The sequence below is a fragment of the Lagenorhynchus albirostris genome, chromosome 7 (assembly GCF_949774975.1).
Source record: "Lagenorhynchus albirostris chromosome 7, mLagAlb1.1, whole genome shotgun sequence".
NCBI classification, from domain to species: Eukaryota; Metazoa; Chordata; class Mammalia; order Artiodactyla; family Delphinidae; genus Lagenorhynchus; species Lagenorhynchus albirostris.
Window position 1 is genome coordinate 112545629 of NC_083101.1, and position 15592 is coordinate 112561220.

The window sequence follows — 15592 nt, forward strand, 5'->3', positions numbered from 1 at the left end:
TATCCAACAATAGCAGAATACATTATTTTTTCAAGTGCCCACGGACCATTCACCAAGATAGACCATATGCTGGATCATAAAACAAATCTTAACTAATTTAGAAGAATTAAAGTTATATGACATATATTCTTTGAACATAATGGAATCAAACTAGAAATCAATAATAGATGACAAGAAAATCTACAAACACTTGAAAGTTAAAAATACTTCTAAATAATACCGAGACAAAGAGGAAATCTAAAAGAAAAGTTAAAAATACAAAGAATGAATGAAAATACACACATCACATATGAAAATAAGTGAGATGCAGCTAAAGCACTGCTGTGAGGGAAATTTATAGCACTAAAGTCTTACATTAGAAAAGAAAAGTCTCAAATCCGTAGTCTAAGTTCCTATCTGAAGATGCTAGAAAAAGAAGAGCAAGATAGACCCAAAGCAAGCAGGATGAGGGAAATCATTAAGAGTAGAAGTCAGTGAAATTGAAAACAGGAACACTTCTGAGAAATGTAATGAAACAAAAAATTGGTTCTTAGAAAAAAAATGAATGAAATTGATAAATCTCTAGCAAGATTGATAAAAAGAAAGAGATGACACAAATCACCAATATCAGGAATGAAACAGGATATCATTACAGATCTTATAGTGAGTAAAAAGATGACAACTTTACACTCATAAGTTAAACAGCCTAGAAGAAATGCACCAACTATTTGAAAACCACGAACTACCAGAACTTAGCCAAATTGAAATAGATATCTTCTATAGTCCTGTAACTTTTTAAAATTGAACTTTTGATTAAAAACTGAAAAGGAATAAATCTCCAGGCCTAAGTGGTTTCACTGGAGAATTTTACCAAACACAGAAAGCATTAACATCAATTTGATAAAATGATACCGTCTCTTTCAGGCTGTCAGAGCAGAAGGAACACTTCCCAACTCATTTTGAGGCCTGTATTACCGTGATACCAAAACTGTACAAATACAGCACAAAAAAGAAAACCACAGACTAATATCTCATTGACTTAAATGCAAAAATTCTCAACAAATTTTAGCAAATTGAATCCAACCACAACCAAGTGGGATTTAGTCTGGAAACCCAAGTCTGTTTCAGTATTAGAAAATCAATGAGGGGCTTCCCTGGTGGTGCAGTGGTTGAGAGTCCACCTGCCAATGCAGGGGACACGGGTTCGTGCCCCGGTTTGGGAAGATCCCACATGCCGCGGAGCGGCTGGGCCCGTGAGCCATGGCCACTGAGCCTGCGCATCCGGAGCCTGTGCTCCACAATGGGAGAGGCCACAACAGTGAGAGGCCCGCGTACCACAAAAAAAAAAAAAAAAAAAAAACAGTGAGATCCACCATATCAACAGGCTAAAGAAGAAAAATCATGTGATCATAACAATGGATGCAGAAAATGTTTTGACAGAATTCAACATCATAATAAAAACTATAAGTAAGTAGAAAGCAAGGGGAATGTCCTCCACCTCATTATAGTCATCTATAAACAAACTTACACCTAACTTAATACTTACAGGTAGAGGACTGAATGCTCTCCCTCTACAGTCTGGAAAAGGACAAGGAAGTTAGCTCTCACCACTGTTAATCAACATACTGCTGGCAGTTTTGGTTACTGCAGTAAGGAAAGAAAAAGCAAGAAAAGACATACAAATTTGAAAAGAAGGAATGAAACTATTGCTATTTCCAGTTGACATGATTATCTGCATAGAATATCTGAAGGACTCAACCAAAACACTCCTAGAACTAAAAAATGAATTTATTATTGTTATAAAAGTATAAGGTCACTTCACAAAAATCAACTGATTTCTATACATTGACAATGAACAAGTGGAAACATATTTAAAAAAACGCAATACCATTTACAATTGCTCCAAAAAAAAATGAACAAAAGTATAATAAAACATGCAGGATTTGTGCAATTAAAATGACAAAATCTTGATGAAATTGAAGATTTAAATATTTGGAGAATCATACCATGTTCATTAATTGGAAGACTCAAGGTAATGAAAATGGCAAGTATTCTTAAATTGTTTTACTAATAATTGTAATTCTTAGTAAACCCTCAGAAACATTTTTTTATAGACAAGCTTATTTTTAAAATTTATATAGACAGAGAAAGGCCTTAAAATAGCCAAACAATTCTGAAGAAGACTGAAGTGGGAAGAATGACTCTTCCTGGTGTCACAGCTTGCTTGTAGCTGCAGTGGTCGAAGCAGTATAGTGCTAGTGGAAGGACAGGCACATAGATCAGTGGAACAGTGTGAGGAACCCAGAAGTAAATTCACACCAATATGCCCTGCTAATTCTTGACAAAGAAGCAAAAGCAGTCCAGTGGGGGAGGGATTGCCTTTTCAGCATTAGTGCTGGAGAAATTGGACATCCACCTGTAGGCAAAAATATGAACCTTGACCTAAACCTCACACGTAATATAAGTAACTCAATACAGATCATGCACTCTAATGTAGAACATAAAATTGTAAAACTTAGAGAAAAAGAAGAAAATTTCAAGACCTAGGACTAGACGAAGAGTGCTTAGACTTAACACCAAAAGCACAATCCATAAAAGAAAAACTTGATAAATTGGACTTCATGAGAATTTAAAACTTTTGCTCTGCAAAAGTCTCTGTTAAGAGGAAGAATATACAAGTTACAGATTGGGGGAAAATATTTGTAAACCCCATGTTTAACAAACGACTCGTATCTAGAACATATAAAAACCCACCAAAACTCAACATTAAAAATATGAAGAGTCCAGTTAGAAAATGGGCAAAAGACAATCTAAACATTTCATTGAAGAGGACGAATGGCAGACACAGATGGCAGATAAACACATGAAAAGATGTTCAACATCATTAGCCATCTGGGGAATGCAAATTAAAACCACAGTAGTATATCACTACCCATCCATCAGAATGGCTCAAATAAAAATTGTGATAAAACCAAATGCTGACGAGGATGTGGAAAAAGTGGGTGACCGTAACATTGCTAGTAGGGATGTTAAATGATACAGCCACTTTGCAAAACTGTTTGGCAGTCCCTTTTAAAACTACAAATGGATCTGTCACACCAAGAGCAGGTAATGCTGCGCTCTTGGGCATTTGTCCCAGAGAAGAGAAAACTTATTTTCACTAAGAAACTTATTACGTGCATGTTCTTAGCAACTTTGTTCTTGTGGGGTTTTTTGTTTTGTTTTGTTTTGTTTTGTGGTACGCGGGCCCCTCACTGTTGTGGCCTCTCCCGTTGCGGAGCACAGGCTCTGGACGCGCAGGCTCAGTGGCCATGGCTCACGGGCCCAGCCGCTCTGCGGCATGTGGGATCCTTCCGGACCGGGGCACGAACCCGCGTTCCCTGCATTGGCAGGTGGACTCTCAACCACTGCACCACCAGGGAAGCCCAGCAACGTTGTTCTTAATAGCCAAAACTGTGAAACCCCAATGTCCTTCAGAGGGTGAATGAATGAACAAATTATGGTACTTCCATACTATAGTCTGCTGCTCAGCACTGAGATGGAACAGGCCATTCAGTCATGCGTCCAGTGTCTTGGATGGACTCCGAGGAAGTAATACCAAGTGAAAACAGTCAACCTCAGATGCATACTGCGCGATTCCATACATATATATAGAACTTGTGAAATATAATTGTAGGCGTGGGGAACAGATTGGTAGTTGACGGGCAGAGATGGGAGCAGTGAATGTGGCTATCAAGTGACATAGTAATGGTACAGTTAAGTATCTTGATTTGATGGTGGTCACATAAGGCTATGAGTGTGATAAAATTGTACTGATGGAGGTATAGAAACGTGAGCAGTTGTAACTGGTGAAATGTCTGGTTTGTGCAGTGCCAGCTTCCCAGTGTGTATAGGTACCACAGTTATGCAGGACGATACAGTTGGGAGAGGGTGGGTGAAGGATACATGGGACCTCCCTGTACATTACTTCTCACCTTTCTGTTGTTATGTATAATATTTCAAACTAAAATGGTTAAATTCCTACATAGGCATAGAAGGAAGTCTGGAGGAGAACACTGAAACTGTAAGTTTCTCAGATGGTAGAATTACGAATGATTTGTATTTTCTTTGTTTCATACGTTTTCAACAGTGAACATATAGGATTTTTATGAGAGAAAAAAATACTGACATAAGCTAAATGGATTCAATGAAAACTAATTTCCAATGGAAATGTTCATTGCAAAATTTGCTCAAAAGAGTCCATTTGAATTACGAACTTGGAGGGCATTGGTAGCCTTGAAAGATTTTCAGAGTCACAGTGGGATCAGAACACAGAGTGTAGAAGATTTAAAAATAAATGGGAAGCAGGTAAAAGCAGGGAAATATAAAAAGTACGCGTTCGGCAATCCGACAGAAAGACGTGAGAAGGGGAAGTGGGACGAGGATTTTTCAGTTGGGAGGCTCTTGATCCACAGCTGGTGCCGCAGGAAGAGAAAGTGGGTAATTATGAGTAATTTCTAATGAGGAGATCATTCCATGCTTATGATAAACCATGTTAGTCGGCGTGTGGTTGGGCGGGTCATTTGCAGTCCAGGACCAGGGCGTGCCCGGCTGCAGGGAGTTGGCACTCATGTTATTCCCTGTCGTGTGCGTGTGTGTGTGTGCACGTGTGTGTTTACTGTGTAAGCGAACATGTAGCAATGATGGGCCTTTGTAGAGGAAGATTTTGATTTGGAGTTTAGCTAACCTCCAAAGCATTTTTAAAAACATGTTGACTTAAATGGCTAATAAAAAGGTAGCTGGTCTCTATTTGAATAATTACATTTGGGGTTTAATTGCTTCCTTCTGTTCTCACTGAATGTGTTGGTTAAATCGCCAAAGGAGAATGCCAGCGTCTTTAATCAGTTTATCAGCTAATCGTTTAGACATGATCAGTATTTGCCACCAGAAGTAGTGGCGCCGGGCGGTCCCTAGGTAAGATGCTGCTGTAGCCTTAGTCGTTCTTTAACCTTAGTACATTAAATGATGCACAGGGCACCCTGCACAACCTGGCAGCTCTGTGCGAAGGCAGGCGCAGCTCTTCACGAGGAGGGAAGCCGAGAAGCAAAGAGGAAGAGGTACGCCTCCTGCATGCTCGCTGCCTCACGCCGTCACTTTGAGTTGATTGCCTTCCTTTCCTGCATGGTTTAAATTCCTAACAATGACTGGACGATCTTTAGGTCTGTAGGGACCTCTTAATATATTTTGACTGACATACTGTGTCATAATTTTGCCCCATAACTGTTATTCAGAATTCTGAGTTCAATTTCTTTTCTTTTGATAAAATTAAAAATTTGTTATTGTGTTGTTTTTCTTTTCAGAAACAAATTGATCTAGATTAAACACTTGAAAGCTAATATTACATTGCCATTAACCAGATTTCAAAACTTTTATTTCTTATATTCACATTAACACTTTTCTTTAAATAAAAAACATTTTAGCAATGAAAACGGTAGTGTTTTTTTTTTTTAATTAAAATGTTGCGTTTTTTTTCTCTTCGTAGGTTTATCTGGCAAGGCTGAGACAAATAAGACTGCAGAATTTCAATGAGCGCCAACAGATTAGAGCGAAGCTTCGTGGTGAAAAGGCAGGTTGAAAATCTTTTTCAAAAAGTAATTGAATGACATTATAATACACTGAGATTATGTGCCACTAACACAAAATAAAGTCTGATGAAGACAGTGAAGGTCAAAGACCGGAAAACTATACATAGTGTTACAGTATATCTTATTTATATGACTTAAAATTGATAAGACCTTTTGTTCCGGGGGGATTCTGAGAGGAAAGTGTGAGTGGTACCTACCCATGGACATATAAAATGGTACGTTTTATATCTTTCTGTTCTGTCTTTTTTCTCAGTGTCCATAGGAGTTGACGGTTGTGGAGCGTTCAGTTGCAGCTGTGAACGACTTAACCATTTTTCATTTTTAGATGTTAGTTTATTCATGTGAAGTCTACAGTGAGTTTGCGGTTCTATCCTAAGTGGTCTGCTCACTACTTATTTTGTAGAAAGAAGCTGACAGCTCCAAAGGACAGGAAGGAAGTGAGGAGTCTGACGTGAGGCGTAAGAAAGTGGAAGTGCTGAAGGTATGTACTGGAAGTGATACAGGTTTTCCTAGAGGAAATGGAAACCCGAGATAGAAAGTTGTGTTCTTAAGTCTTTCATAGTAAACCAACTTATTCTCTTGCCTTAACTTTTCTTTCCCTTTTATCCCTCACTTTTCCATTTCTGAAAAATAGCATTTTGCTCTCTTCATGTCATATTTATGGAGAGCAATTTGATGAAGCAGCATAAATACATGAAACTATCACACAAGTAACCTTAAGAAGAGAAAATGGTAACCCTAAAAGTGAAAAACATCATCTCTGTTTCTGTGAAGACAAGTTTGTGATGGTAGTCATAGTTGTAAATTTTCATTTCCATTTGACCGTACCTGCATCTGTTTTCGTCCCAGAAGTACTTACTGAGCAGCTGCTGTGTGTTGGCAGCCCGTGTAGGCGCTGGGCGTGCAGCTGAGGTTTGCATTCTGGAACCACACACACCCGCTTCTGTTTTGGCCAGTAAGGAAATATTTTTATAGACCTGGACAAACAAACAGGCAAACCTGCGCCTTTCTTTCTGGCACTAGCTGTGCTGATTGTCTTCATTTCCAGGCCCAGGTGAGCGCCCGTGCGGCTGTGCTGAAGGAGCAGCTAGAACGTAGGAGGAAGGAGGCGTACGAGAGAGAGAAGAAGCTGTGGGAGGAGAATGTGAGCCTTGCCCCTGTCGTCCTGCCGGGCTCCTGCCCGCCCGCTTTCACTGGGTGCTGCGCCAGCCTTATGGTTCCGTGGTCCTATTTTCTCCCTCTCGTTCATTTCCCCTACATCTCTCTGTCTCTGTCATCATTTAAGGACGATCCATATGGAAGTTATTTTGGGGTTTGATTTGAGGTGAGAACCCAATGTGTTTTATTTAGTCTTTTATATTGCCAAGTAGCTAATCAAAGTCCCAGCATCACTTAGTGCCTGCAACGTTTCTTCTGCCCCTGATCTGCAATGCTGCCTGTGAGAGACTAGACGCCCGTGTGTCCTGGAGGATGAGTCCACGTCTGTTCCCCAGGGCCCCGTTGTGCTTGTAATTATGGGTTTAGAATATATTTAATCCTTGGAAAGGTTCTTCCCTCATTTCCCCTTCACTCTTCTTTTTCATTTGTTTTCCTTACTTACTTGCTCTCTTTTTCTCTAAGAGGTACAGTTTAGAGTAATATTTTTTATTTTTTCTTTTCTTAAATCCTGTTGGGATTTTGATCATACTACCTTAAACCTACAAATTAACTTAAGAAGAACTGACGTGTTTATAATAGTCTTTATCCAGAAGCGTGTTAAATATCTACATTTACTTGTATCTTTTATATCTCTTACATAATTTTGATCATTTTTAACTCATACTTGTTATATTTCTTATAAAGCTCATTTCTTGATGGTTTATAATTCCATTTCTGCTTTTAAACATTTGGTTTTTTCTAACAGAATAGTGCTGATATTTGGAGAAATTGTTGGATTTTGCTTATCTCTTATGCAGTGAATGTGCCTGTTCTACCAATGTTGAGGGGTTTCAGCATGCAACAATATCACTGACAGGCAGTCATGATATACATCATAACAGTAATTGCTACAGTTCATAATTGTTTATTGTATGCAAGGCAAATTATAACCACTGCCCTTGGGTTACTTTGCTCACTCTTTACGACTTTACAAAGCAGATAAAGAAAGATAAAACAATTAGATGAGGTCACATTTTCAGGAAGTATGGAATTGGGATAGGAACCTGTGCCTGTCAGGTATCAAAGTCTTAGTATTCATAGGCAGTACGCCTAACTCCCCTGCTTTCTTTGAGTTTTGCCTTTTATTACCACTTATTCTTTCTGCATCGGCCAGAACTTCTAGGACAGAGTTAAATAGTAATAGGGATAATACTTTTGTTCCTGTCTTTAATGGAAATACTTTAGTCATTTCTCTGTTATGTATGGTAAAATAGTAAGGAATATAATTTTACGTCTGGGTTTTACAGTTTTTATCAGACTTGTGTTTTGGCGTTTTATCAGATGTCTTTTGTGTTATCTCTTAACATGATTGTGTTTCTTCTGAATCCACCCGTTGATGTCATATACAGGGAGATTCTCGTACCATATTCCTAAAGAAAAAGAACCATTTAGCTATGAAGCATGAGTGAAAGGGGCAGAACTCCAGAAATCAGAATAAGTCTAAGGGTTTTTTGATAGTTCCCTTTCGTTTTCTCCTCCCAGCAATTTTAATTTCTCCACCCTCCGCTAGTTACCGTTTTTCTCTGTAGTTTCTGGAGTCCAACAGTGGACAACTCTCGTCTTGTTTGCCACATCATGAACAAGTCTTGACTACGAGACAATAACTGTCACAGGGTATCTCATCTTCCTCCCAAATCATAATTACTATTATCTGGTACTTATCTTCTGGCCTACTGGTCCCAGTCTTCCCTGGCTTCAGATTGTTATGCTGTTTAAATCATGTTTTAATTCTAGTGCTTTTACTTTCCCCTTTTTTTTTTTGAATTTCATTTTTTTAACTTTTTTATATAGCAGGTTCTTACTAGTTATCCATTTTATACATATTAGTGTATATATGTCAATCGCAATCTCCCAATTCATCCCAACACCACCCCCGCCACTTTCCCCCCCTTGGTGTCCATACATTTGTTCTCTACATCTGTGTCTCTATTTCTGCCCTGCAGACCAGTTCCTCTGTACCATTTTTCCAGGTTCCCCGTATATGCGTTAATATACCATATCTTTTTTCTGTTTCTGACTTACTTCACTCTGTATGACAGTCTCTAGGTGCATCCACGTCTGTACAAATGACCCAGTTTCGTTCCTTTTTTATGGCTGAGGAATATTCCATTGTATATATGTACCACATCTTCTTTATCCATTTGTCTGTCAGTGGGCATTTAGGTTGCTTCCATGACCTGGCCATTGTAAATAGTGCTGCAGTGAACATTGGTGTGCATGTGTCTTTTTGAATTATGGTTTTCTCTGGGTATATGCCCAGTAGTGGGATTGCTGGATCATATGGTAATTCTATTTTTAGTTTTTTAAGGAACCTTCATACTGTTCTCCATAGTGGCTGTATCAGTTTACATTCCCACCAACAGTGCAAGAGGGTTTCCTTTTCTCCAACCCTCTCCATCATTTATTGTTTATAGATTTTCTGATGATGCCCGTTCTAACTGGTGTGAGGTGATACCTCATTGTGGTTTTGATTTACATTTCTCTAATAATTAGTGATGTTGTGCAGCTTTTCATTTGCTTCTTGGCCATCTGTATGTCTTCCTTGGAGAAATGTCTATTTAGGTCTTCTGCCCATTTTTGGATTGGGTTGTTTGTTTTTTTTTAATATTGAACTTCATGAGCTGTTTATATATTTTGGAGATTAATCCTTTGTCTGTTGATTTGTTTGCAAATATTTTCTCCCATTCTGAGGGTTGTCTTTTTGTCTTGTTTCTACTTTGCTTTGCAAAAGCTTTTAAGTTTCATTAGGTCCCATTTGTTTATTTTTATTTCCATTACTCTACGAGGTGGATCAAAAAAGATCTTGCTGTGATTTATGTCAAAGCGTGTTCTTCCTGTGTTTTCCTCTGAGAGTTTTATACTGTCCGGCCTAACATTTAGATCTCTAATCCATCTTGCGTTTATTTTTATGCATGGTATTAGGGAGTGTCCTAATTTCATTCTTTTACATGTAGCTGTCCAGTTTTCCCAGAACCACTTATTGAGGAGGCTGTCTTTTCTCCTTTGTATATACTTGCCTCCTTTGTCATAGACTAGTTGACCATAGGTGTGTGGGTTCATTTCTGGACTTTCTATCCTGTTCCATTGATCTATATTTCTTTTTTTGTGCCAGTACCATATTGTCTTGATTACTGTAGCTTTGTAGTATAGTCTGAAGTCAGGGAGTCTGATTCTTCCAGCTCTGTTTATTTCCCCTCAAGACTGCTTTGGCTATTCGGGGCCTTTTGTGTCTCCATACAAATTTTAAGATTTTTTGTTCTAGTTCTGTAAAAAATGCCATTGGTAATTTGATAGGGATTACATTGAATCTGTAGATTGCTTTGGGTAGTAGTATAGTCATTTTAACAATATTGATTCTTCCAATCCAAGAAAATGGTATATCTCTCCACCTATTTGTATCATCTTTCATTTCTTTCACCAGTGTCTTAGAGTTTTCTGCATACAGGTCTTTTGTCTCCCTAGGTAGGTTTATTCCTAGGTATTTTATTCTTTTTGTTGCAGTGGGAAATGGGAAGGTTTCCTTAATTTCTCTTTCAGATTTTTCATTATTAGTGTATAGGAATGCAAGAGAGTTCTGTGCATTAATTTTGTATCCTGAAACTTTACCAAATTCATTGATTAGCTCTAGTAGTTTTCTGGTGGCATCTTTAGGATTCTCTATGTATAGTATCATGTCATCTGCCAACAGTGACAGTTTTATTTCTTCTTTTCCAATTTGTATTTCTTCTATTTTATTTTATTTCTTTTTCTTCTCTGATTGCCATGGCTAGCACTTCCAAAACTATGTTGAATCATAGTGGCGAGAGTGGACATCCTTGTCTTATTCCTGATCTTAGAGGAAATGCTTTCAGTTTTTCATCACTGAGAATGATGTTGGCTGTGGGTTTGTCATATATGGCCTTCATTATGTTGAGATAGGTTACCTCTTTGCCCACTTTCTGGAGATTTTTTATCATAAATGGGTGTTGAATTTTGTCAAAAGCTTTTTCTGCATCTATTTAGATGATCATATAGTTTTTATTCTTCAATTTGTTAATATGGTGTATCACATTGATTGATTTGCGTATATTGAAGAATCCTTGCATCCCTGGGATAAATCCCACTTGATCATGGTGTATGATCCTTTTAATATGTTGTTGGATTCTGTTTGCTAGTATTTTGTTGAGCATTTTTGCATCTGTAATCACCAGTGATATTGGTGTGAAATATTCCTTTTTTGTAGTGTCTTTGTCTGGTTTTTGTATCACGGTGAGGGTGGCCTCGTAGAATGAGTTTGGGAGTGTTCCTTCCTCTGCAATTTTCTGGAAGAGTTTGAGAAGGATGGGTGTTAGGTCTTCTCTAAATGTTTGCTAGAATTCACCTGTGAAACCATCTGGTCCTGGACTTTTGTTTGTTGGATTTTTTTTTTTTTTCGGTACATTGACCTCTCTCTGTTGTGGCCTCTCCCGTTGCGGAGCACAGGCTCTGGACGCACAGGCTCAGCGGCCACGGCTCACAGGCCCAGCCACTCCGCGGCATGTGAGATCCTCCCGGAACGGGGAACGAACCCATGTGCTCTGCATCGGCAGGCGGAATCCCAACCCCTGCACCACCAGGGAAGCCCTGTTGGAAGATTTTTAATCACAGTCTCAATTTCAGTGCTTGTGATTGGTCTGTTCATATTTTCTATTTCTCCCTGGTTCAGTCTCAGAAGGTTGTGCTATTCTAAGAATTTGTCCATTTCTTCCAGGTTGTCCATTTTAATAGCATAGAGTTGCTTGTAGTAGTCTCTTAGGATGCTTTGTATTTCTGTGGTGTCTGTTGTAACTTCTCCTTTTTCATTTCTAATTTTATTGACTTGAGTCCTCTCCCTCTTTTTCTTGATGAGTCTGGCTAATGGTTTATCAATTTTGTGTATCTTCTCAAAGAACCAGCTTTTAGTTTTATTGATCTTTGCTATTGTTTCCTTCATTTCTTTTTCATTTATTTCTGCTCTGATCTTTATGCTTTCTTTCCTTCTGCTAACTTTGGGTTTTGTTTGTTCTTCTTTCTCTAGTTCCTTTAGGTGTAAGGTTATAGATTGAGATTTTTTTTGTTTCTTGAGGCAGGCTTGTATTGCTATAAACTTCCCTCTTAGAACTGCTTTTGCTGTATCCCATAGGTTTTGAATTGTCGTGTTTTCGTTGTCATTTGTATCTAGTTATTTTTTGATTTCCTCTTTGATTTCTTCAGTGATCTCTTGGTTATTTAGTAACGTATTGTTTAGCCTCCATGTGTTTGTGTTTTTTACGTTTTTTTCCCTGTAATTGATTTCTAATCTCATAGCGTTGTGTTCAGAAAAGATACTTGATATGATTTCAGTTTTCTTAAATTTACTGAGGCTTGATTTGTGACCAAAGATGTGATCTATCCTGGAGAATGTTCCATGTGCACTTTAGAAGAAAATGTAATCTGCTGTTTTTGGATGGAATGTCCTATAAGTATCAATAAAACCTATCTGGTCTATTGTGTCATTTAAAGCTGTGTTTCCTTATTAATTTTCTGTCTGGATGATCTGTCCATTGGTGTAAGTGAGGTGTTAAAGTCCCCCACTACTATTGTGTTACTGTTGAGTTCCTCTTTTATAGTTGTTAGCAGTTGCCTTATTTATTGAGGTGCTCCTGTGTTGGGTGTGTATATATTTCTAAGTGTTATATCTACTTGGATTGATCCCTTGATCACTATGTAGTGTCCTTCCTTGTCTCTTTTAACATTCTTTATTTTAAAGTCTGTTTTGTCTGATGTGAGAATCGCTACTCCAGCTTTCTTTTGATTTCCATTTGCATGAAATATCTTTTTCCATCCCCTCACTTTCAGTCTGTATGTGTCCCTAGGTCTGAAGTGGGTCTCTTGTTGACGGTATATAGATGGGTCTTGTTTTTGTATCCATTCAGCGAGCCTTGTCTTTTGGTTGGAGCATTTAATCCATTCACGTTTAAGGTACTTATTGATATGTATGTTCCTATTACCATTTTCATAATTGTTATTTTTTTTTTTTTTTGTGGTACACGGGCCTCTCACTGTGTGGCCTCTCCCGTGGCGGAGCACAGGCTCCGGACGTGCAGGCTCAGCGGCCATGGCTCACGGGCCCAGCCACTCCGTGGCATGTGGGATCTTCCCCGGACCGGGGCACGAACCCGTGTCCCCTGCATTGGCAGGCAGACTCTTAACCAGTGCGCCACCAGGGAAGCCCATGGGTTTGTTTTTGTGGGTCCTTTTCTTCTCTTATGTTTCCCACTTAGAGAAATTCCTTTAGCATTTGTTGTAGGGCTGGTTTGGTGGTGCTGAATTCTCATAGCTTTTGCTTGTCTATAAAGCTTTTGATTTCTCCATCAAATCTGAATGAGATCTTTGCTGGATAGAGTAATCTTGGTTGTAGGTTCTTCCCTTTCATCACTTTAAATATATTGTGCCACTCCCTTCTGGTTTGTAGAGTTTCTGCTGAGAAATCAGCTGTTAACCTTATGGAAGTTCCTTGTATGTTATTTGTCATTTTTCCCTTGTTGCTTTCAGTAATTTTTCTTTGTTTTTAATTTTTGTCAGTTTGATCACTGTGTGTCTCAGCGTGTTTCTCCTTGAGTTTATCCTACCTGGCATTCTCCGTGCTTTCTGGACTTGGGTGGCTATTTCATTTCCTATGTTATGGTGTGAGTATGAAATAATTGCTGTGCTAACTTATTGCCTCTTCTGCAAGAGAATGTTGTAGCAACCACATTTGTCAGAAGTAGAAATATCTCATCTTCATAGTCAGAGCTAGTAATTTGTCCTCTTAGCCAAATCCTTTCAAACTTACCTGATGTGGAAAAGAGGGTGAGCTTAGCTTTGGTGGCCTCTGTATAGTGGCGTGCGGAACAGTCTACTTTTGTTCTCTTGGGCCCAGGAAACAGAAACATTTCGTCCTGTGCTGATTTGTACAGTGGGGCAGTTTCTATCAGGGTGAATCAGTATGAAACTTCCTGTGTATCCTTTTTAATCAGCTTTCCTTGGGTTGAGCCTGCTGCTGTCATCCTTGTGTTGACAGGATCGCAGTTGCAAGCTCGCAGGATCGCAGTTGCAAGCTTTAAGGGCCATCGCTCCCTCCTAGTTCATAGTTTAGTCTTTAGTAATCCATTCTGGCCGTCTGCATAGCACATGAAGGTGATTGTGAGAGGAAGGTAGCCATTAAATACAGTGAGGAGCTTATGCTTAGTGCAGATTAGCCTTATTTTAAGAATGTGATCTGTTATGCAGAGCTGCACGGGGCTTCTGAGTATTTGATGACAGCAGCCTGCGTGGTGACCCCCTGGAGTCTTAGAGGTGGGGCAGTGCTCCACGTCTGTCCCCTCGGTGTGCCTGAAGAGGCCCTCACTGTGCTGCCTGTATATACACCTTGTATGGTTCCTTACACGAGGCGGAGCGGATGGCTGTGTCATCGTTCATGTTGTGGTTGGCACGTGGGACCCTGGAAGAGCACCTTGATCACTGGGAGATGCTTCCTTTGCTCCCAGTCACATAGGCGCCGCTCACGTTCGTGATTTAGAACGTCACACTTCTAACAGCTCAAGTTAGTATATCTCAGAGAACGCAAGCATGAGGTTTGTCATTATATTTCTTTCCCAAAATCTGCCCTTGGTGGGTTGAAACATAGCCCACAAGCATGTTTAAACGCGGTCTTGAGCACATCTTGTAGGATGGTTTTCTAAAGCGCAGTTCCCCAAGCAGGCTTCCTTTCCATCACTTGTTCCTCACTGTGCTGCCCGTTGGGTGAGGTCGTGACCCCGTCATCTAAGCTGTCACAGCCTGGTGCCCAGTCTGCACACTTCTTCGCATCAATTCAGGCGGCATGTTGGTGAATGTCTGCTCCTTGGTTAGGTCAGAGACTGTGTTTTGAATATGATGACTTCCTCTTTTATTGCATTTCACTCTTCGTTGTGTATTTCATGTCTGTGTTTGTCCCATTCTTCGGACACAGGCCTGTAAGCTTCCCCCAGGGTGGACACACTGCCCCCATCTTGGCTACCTCAGAATCTTCTCTCCTTAGTCTTGCCATCTAATCTCATCCATCTAAATAGACACATCCTGAGGTCACTTTGGAATCATGCTCTCTGAGCCAGGTCTCACTGGATATTAACGGAGTTCCAGAGATCTCTGAAATACATGTTTGACATCAAAGGATTCAAGAGCATCAAAGAGAATCAGGATTCCACTTATGCCGAGGAATCCTCTGATGGTCTTCCTGACATCAGGCTGGCTTTCCCCAAGCAGCAGGAGCAGAGTGTCCTCAGTTGGTGGAGGAGGGGAAGGGGAGCACCTCTGGAAGCACTGTTAGGTGTTATGTTCCAGCAAGTGTACTTTACAGACTGTGTCCAGTGGTGGCTTGGCTTTGAGCAGGTGCTCTGCGTTCTTATCATAAGACCTTTATTGCTGGGCAGCTGCACACGTGCACAGTAGCAATTCTGACTCCTCAGATGGCAGCTGGAGCCCGGCCTCTTCTGCCAGAGGCTGCCCTAGACCTCATCCACCCACCAGTACACTTGCATGAGCAACCACGTGCTTATAGTACAGTCCAGGAAAAGCTCCCGTAGAAGTCTTGGCTCTCTAAGCCATGTAAAACCAGTGTAAATTTTTTTTAATTTTAATGGTAGATCTGTCTTAGATAGTTCTAAAGCGCACACAAATGACAGATATTATGGCTATATTCCTGATAGACAATACTAGTTCCTAGTGCAGCACAACTTTGTATTTCCTCATGTTTTTTCACAGAGGTTTTTACGGTGGCGACATTAATTAAACTG

At 39.7% G+C, this 15592-nt stretch overlaps 1 protein-coding gene across 7 annotated transcripts in view; it reads left to right on the forward strand.

The window, feature by feature from the left end:
- The window catches only part of NEK1 (NIMA related kinase 1), a 213440-nt gene that overhangs the window by 123617 nt on the left and 74231 nt on the right, over positions 1 to 15592 (forward strand). For 5 of the 7 annotated variants that reach the window (XR_009541711.1, XM_060155835.1, XM_060155836.1 and 2 more), the window contains exons 18-21: positions 4992 to 5075; positions 5501 to 5588; positions 6011 to 6084; positions 6652 to 6747. Coding sequence is in view for 6 of the 7 variants with exons in the window: in XM_060155835.1 (XP_060011818.1) it covers positions 4992 to 5075; positions 5501 to 5588; positions 6011 to 6084; positions 6652 to 6747 (342 nt within the window). In the remaining variant the exon portion in view is untranslated. The remainder of the gene's footprint in view (positions 1 to 4991; positions 5076 to 5500; positions 5589 to 6010; positions 6085 to 6651; positions 6748 to 15592) is intronic. The other 2 variants (XM_060155837.1, XM_060155843.1) reach the window with 1 other exon arrangement.